General features: G+C 35.5%; 1 protein-coding gene across 1 annotated transcript in view; it reads right to left on the minus strand.

Moving 5' to 3' along the window:
• The window catches only part of LEKR1 (leucine, glutamate and lysine rich 1), a 169233-nt gene that overhangs the window by 152074 nt on the left and 10386 nt on the right, over positions 1 to 6773 (minus strand). The window contains exon 4 of the mRNA XM_019626541.1: positions 856 to 1070. Within this exon, the coding sequence (XP_019482086.1) occupies positions 856 to 1070 (215 nt within the window). The remainder of the gene's footprint in view (positions 1 to 855; positions 1071 to 6773) is intronic.

Raw genomic sequence — 6773 nt, forward strand, 5'->3', positions numbered from 1 at the left:
CTCAGTATGAAATACTTAATATTCAGATTTTGAAATTTAAAAAACCATAACAAAATTTTCTTGCTAAAGAACTAAGAATTATTTGGTTCAATTGACATTTAGTGTAATTATTAAAATTGGCAATAAAATTTAGTAGTACTTAATTCTACGAGATTTAAGAAAGTTTCTATTTTCATAAAGACATGATATTCATTAAATTCATTCATTCAAGGTTTACTAACACCAATTGTCGATATTTTACATAAAGGAATATTCATTCATGGAAAGAAGGTAAAGCCATAAAACACCAGCAAAATCCCTTCTGTAGAAGTGTCTGTATAAATAAGCTCATTGAGGTGTCTTTAGGCAGACTAAATTGTTGATTAGATTTGACAGCATTAGGGACCCATTATTTCAATTTATTCCAGTTTCAGTGTCTTAGAATCATGTACCAATTTTAATGTTTTGAAATTCTTTTCAAAACTTGAAAAACTTATCTTAAAATTCTAAATATTCAAGGCCATTTAAAATAATTGTTAGATATCAAAAACTACCAAAATTACCTGATTTTTTACAGATAAAGCTTCCTAATGATAAAATTAAGATATATATATTTAAATAAATAAAACTTGACCCATCTCAATGTATAGTTCCTGAATTAATTGGTTTTTAATCATTCAGAGAGTAAAGTACGCCTCAAAGACTGCTCAAACTATAAATAGAAATTATACTCAGTAATTATTAATAAACAAACTCAAATGTATTAAACTATAAATTATACCTGATATACAGACATTCTAGAAGAATACTGAAAGTCTATTTTCTGTACTTTTCTTTCAAACTAAATAAATGACAAAAAGAATAACATACTCTAACCTTTCTGTTTTGGATTCATTGTCAATTTTGTACTGTTCAAAATCTTGGCTAAGAGACTGTAGCTTTTCTTGAAGTCTCTTTTCACGTTCTATACTTCCTTGATAAAATTTCATCTCTTTTTCCATCGCTTTCACTTTTTCTTCCATAGCTTTAAACTCATGAAGTATTAGATAGCTGACTCCACAGTACTTACAAACTTTTTCTTCGGGGGACATCTAGAAAATAGAAAATACATTTACTGAAATGATTTTTCTTAATTCTGAAAAACAAAGTTCAACTGAAGATGTTACTGCAACCATTCTGATCAAATGAAGTAAATACAATATATACTGTACTATGTCATGGAATAATCATGACATTGCCTACATCTGGATAAAATTTTTTAAATTGGCATGATATTGACTACGACACAAAATCTTGGAATTAGAAAAGGGTCTTTCAGAGTAATTATTTCTCCATCGTATCTCTAAGAAAGATTTACTCTTGAAAGGTTTTCCATAAAATAAAACTAAAAATGATGAAAACACCTTTACAATTCTTGTTTTAAGATGTTTTCCATGAAGTGAGAAAAATCACCGGCCTTTCACTTCCAACTGCACTGTGATCCTGGAGATGCTGTGTGGCTTTTTCAGATCTTCTTTCCCTCGTTTATAAAATTAGGGCACTGGACCTAATGAGCTCCAAGTTCCTGCTCAGTTTTAACATTTTTATGATTTTTATAGAACTTAACATTCTGTCATAAAAGCACAAATAGGAAAAACACTCTGAACCTAATTTCTTCTGCCTAAATTAGTTCTTTTCCCCTTGGGTTGTTATGGTTATACCCACTTCATAGATAAAGAGACTATTGGAGTTAAACCAGCTGATAGGTGGGGAATTTGTGATTAAATCCAGATCTGTTTAAAACAAGCACCTATGCCTGTAACATTTGTATCACATTTATCTCCAATGTGCACTTCAGCTAAATCCTCTTACTTTCTTCAGATATGACGTTCACACATCTCTGGCCAACATTAAAGCAGTGAAAGATAGAATTTTAACAAAGTCAAGGGAGAGGAAATTCTGTTTTTCCTCTCTCAAGTACATAAATATTCCTCAAGTAGCCTCTACTTGTCTTGCTCCTCACAAAGAGAAAGAGACAGTGTCATTAAATATTTGCTCCCGGGCACTAAAATGCAAACAACATTTGGATTATTGGAGGAGCACTTACTCTTAATACAACTTCCCTTAAGACTGTAGAAATGGCTCCTATAACTAACTGTGATGCCACCATATCTGCCTATCAATGCTATTACTCAAGAGTAGGTTGAAACTCACAAATAACAAATTTTTACAAAGTAAAAATTTGCTCGTTTATACTTGAATAACGAAAATTCAAATGAGAAACCAAAATACAATACTGTGAGATACAGATGAATGACTACATCAGTCATCTAACCACCACTGATACCAAAATCATAGATTCATAAAACACCAAGTTTGAGAGTAGTCACAAAGAGAAGCTGGTTCAAGCTGTGGATGGGTTCACTGAGTCTGCGCCAACCTAGGCTAGCTGTTATCCAGCCTATTTCAACATCCCAAATGATGCAAAACGACTTTGCAAAGCAGCCTGTTGTATCTTCTAACAGTTTTGTCTGTCAGGAAATTTTTTCTCACGCTGACCCTAAATCTGCCTCCCTGGAGCGTCCACTGGTCCTAGACCTCCTGGGAATCATGTGGAACAAGCCCAGGCCTCCTTATAAGATTTGAAGACAGCTGCCAGCAACACCCCATATCTTCTCTTCTCCAGGTCAACACTTCCAATTCCTTCGGCTGTTTCCCCTGCGACATGATTTTGAATTTCTTCCTCATTCTAAACAATTTTCTCTGAACTTGCTCCTGTGTTCTATATCTGTTTCAAAGTCTGGTGCCCAGAATTGAATAATTCAGTGTGGCTGATCTCAGTAAAGCAGAATAGGAGAGGCCTCAAACTTCCCTCATTCTACTATATTATTAGTAATATCATTAGTAATATCTTCTAATGCAACCTTAAATTACAACGGTCTTTTGTATTTTTAGTAATTATATGTTGCCATTTTATACTATAATTGTCTTTTATGTTAAAGAAAGCCCCTATTTAAAAAAAAGTACTGCAGTGCAAAACCATGTCTCATTCTACTGAATAGACCAATCCATTCCTTCCAACCTTTATTTTAGAAATGTGCCTTTCACAGTCCTGGCTGCTCCGTTTGGTAATGTGACTAAAACCCCCTCCACCCATCCCCCCTGCCCATGGCTGATTGGTGGAAGAGGACTGGACATCACACCCAGAAGAATCAAGCCCTAAGCTGAGATGAGCCAGCTAGGCCTGGAAGTACGGACGACCTAGGTATTTAGGAAACAAACCTAACTCCCCAATTATCTTTATAACTAGCTTCTATTTATTCATATTCATATTGTCTTCAGGAATAGTATGACAAAATTTGTCAAATGCCTTCATAAAGTCCATATATTTTATGCCTACTACAGTTCTTCGATCTAGTAACTCCACAAAATGAAATGACAAGGCCTACTTGCTGGTTCTCTTGGTGAACATAAAATTGGTCCAGTTTTATTGGTTCTCTAATAGGTATATCCTTACAAATTACCCTTTGATAAAGTATTCTGGAATCCTGTCTGGGATTGAAATTGAGTTCGCTGGTTGTAATTTATGGTCATTTTATACATGCAATGACATTTGTACGTTATCCTCTTGACTTTCTCCATGTCCTCAAAGATCACCTAGAGTGGCTCTGCAGTCCCATTCAAAGTACTGTCAGTCCCCAGGAATATAATTCATCCACATCAAGAAACCTGAACTAATCCAGACCAGATGGGTATTTTCTTACAATCCCTTTGCCCATCCTGAGTTTTGATTCCTTCTCATCAATTTAAAAATTATATTGCTTACTCCAAGGCACTTTCATCCTTAACCTTTTGCCTATTAATCACAGTTCTTGTCCTGTTCCTGGCAAAGTGCCCTATCCTTAGTCTAAAGAAAACTCTTTCTGGGTAGAGCTTATTTGCCTGATGTACAAAACAGAAATAGCATAAACTTCACAGTTGTGAAAGCTATTAGAATGTTATTCCACCATAGCAATCATGGGGGAAAGCGGAAGTAAGTAAAGTGATACATTTTATATAACAGGTCTTCTGGAAGTGCAGAAAAGAAAAACAAAGCATGACATCATTGTAATCTAGGAAATAAGACAATCAAATTATAAAATAATAGGTCCATAAGAGTAGTCTCCAGACTTCATCTAGTACCTTATTGCTGAGTAATCTAGGTTAAAAAAGTATATTGAACAAAAGTTTTCAATGCTATTAAACTGTAAATAATTTTCTATAAGTAAAACTGCAACAGAAAATATATAACACTTTCAAATTTTTAGTGTCTATATGGACTAATTACCTAGGACATTTCTGTGAAACTTGAGAAGATATGAAATACTATAATTATGTTCCCAAATGAAGTAAACCTTATCTTTTCTTGTGAAATATAATTTGTGTTTCATCCTTGTAACTTGGTGTTACATCGTCTCCTCGTTTTGTAAGTAAAATAATGACATGCTGTCATCCTTGACAAAAGGGCTATCATTAGCAGGATGCTTTTGCTTCCTGTAAGATGTACTTTGGAGGAGGCAGCAACGAATGTAGTAGATTAAACAAAATGCAGAGCCATTTAAAAATAAATTGTGTAATAAAATTCTCAAATGTAGTGTTTGTACTTCTCAAATTATAGTTATTTAATATAAAAGTGATGCAAAATTTTAAAAGATTAAATTAGGCTTCAGATTCTTTTCAGTGCTCCTGTCTGTGCTTCAACTAGAAAAGGCACTCAGTAACCAACCTCCTGCTGCTCAAATGAGGCATTCTCTACTCCAAACATTGTTCCTCCTTTCTCCCTCCACCCTTTCCATGCTTTTCACACTTGGATAAGAAGAAAAGAAACAGATAAACTATTCCACAAAAGGTAAGAGTAACCGCAGCATAAAATGATAAACCTTCCAAGAGGATTTGCATTAAAAATATGCCTCTACTCAAAACAACGAGTGTCTAGCTAGTGAATTTCACTCAGGTTGGGAGAAACATTTTGAAACAGGACAGTTGACCTCTTGAGCCACACAGACCGCCAGACCATTTCATAAGGACACCAGGACCCTTCTTCATCAATAAGTCAACTTGCTTCACCACCAATTTAAAAATCAATCCGGTAAATAAGCACCTACAAACCCCCCTACACCTACATTATATTTAATGGTGAAAGATTCAGTGCTTTTTTCCCCTAAGATAAGGAACAAGGCACGGATATCCACTCTCTCTGCTCTTATGCAACGTAACGCTGGAAGTTCAAGCCAGAGCAAGAAGGGGAAATAAAGGGCATACATATCAGAAAGGAAGAAACAAAACTGCCCCGAATTGAGATAACATGATTGTCTACATAGAAGATCCCAAGGAATCCACAATAAAACCCCTAAAACGAATAAGTCCGGCAAGGTCAATAATTCAAGATAAACCTACACAAACCAACTATATCTCTATATACTGCCAATGAATGCATGGACAGTAAAATTAAAAACACAGTACCAATCACAATTGCTCAAAAAAATGAAATACCTAGCTATAAATCTAACAAAGCATGTACAGGGCTTGTATGCTAAAAACTACAAAACGCTGATATAAGAAATCAAAGATCTAAATAAATGGAGAAACATACTATGCCTATGAGTTGGAAGACTCAAAATATTAAAGATATCAGTTCTCTCCAAATTTATATATAGGTTTAATGTAATTCATATCAAAATTCTAGCCAGATGACTTTTAGGTATAGACAGGATTGTTCTCAAATTTATATGGGAAGGCAAAGGAACTAGAAGAGCTAAAACAATCTTGAAAAAAAAGAATAAAGTGGGAGGAATCATTTTACCTGATTTCAAGACATACTGTATTGTTACAATAATCAAAACTGTGTTATAGTGGGACAATGATAGACACATAGATCAATGGAATAGATTAGAGAATCCAGAAATAAATCTACATAAATATACCAAGATGATTTTTTGACAAAGGTACAAAAGCAGTTCAATGAAGGAAAGATAGCCTTTTTAACAAATGGTGTTGGAACAACTGGATATCCATAGGATAAAAAAATAAAAAATGGAACCTGCCTAAACGTTTCACCCTATACAAAAAAAAGAACTCAAAATGGACCATGGACTTAAATGTAAACATAAAAAGTGATTTTAGAAGGAAAAAAACCTAGGAGAAAATCTTCAGGATCTAAACAAGGCAGAGTTCTTAACAACAGAAACCAAAAGCATGATCCATAAATGGAAAAACTGATAACCCAAATTTCATCAAAATGTAAAACTTTTGTTGTGCCAAAGACCCTGTGATGAGGATGAAAGGGTATGCTACAGACTGGGGGGAAAAATATTTGCAAAACACACATCTAACAAAGGACTATATATCTAGATTACATAAAGAACTCTCAAAACTCAACAGTAAAAAAACAAAAAACAGAGCTGGCCGAGTGGTGCGTTGGTTAAGAGCTGGCTTGAGACACAAGCTCTGGGCCAGTGACACTGCCCTCTACAGCTAAAATGGTGAACAGCAGCTCGACCTGGAGCTGGGCTGCCGTGAGTCGCCGGCGACTATGTAGGCTGCAGCCCCTGCTGCAGTGGGTTGCCATAAGTTACCGTGAGTAGCCAGCAGCCAGCGTGAGCAGCCAGCAGCAGATGTGAGCTGCCAAGAGCCACCGTGAGCGGCAGTCCAATGGCCGGCGACCGATCTGCCTCATCCGGGAAGAGTGCAATGATAACACCAACATGGGCCAGTGAAGCAATGTCCTCCACAACTAGACTGAAGAACAAAAGGACAGCAACTTGTCTGTTCCCCTT

This window comes from Hipposideros armiger, unplaced genomic scaffold (assembly GCF_001890085.2).
Source record: "Hipposideros armiger isolate ML-2016 unplaced genomic scaffold, ASM189008v1 scaffold_16, whole genome shotgun sequence".
NCBI lineage: Eukaryota > Metazoa > Chordata > Mammalia > Chiroptera > Hipposideridae > Hipposideros > Hipposideros armiger.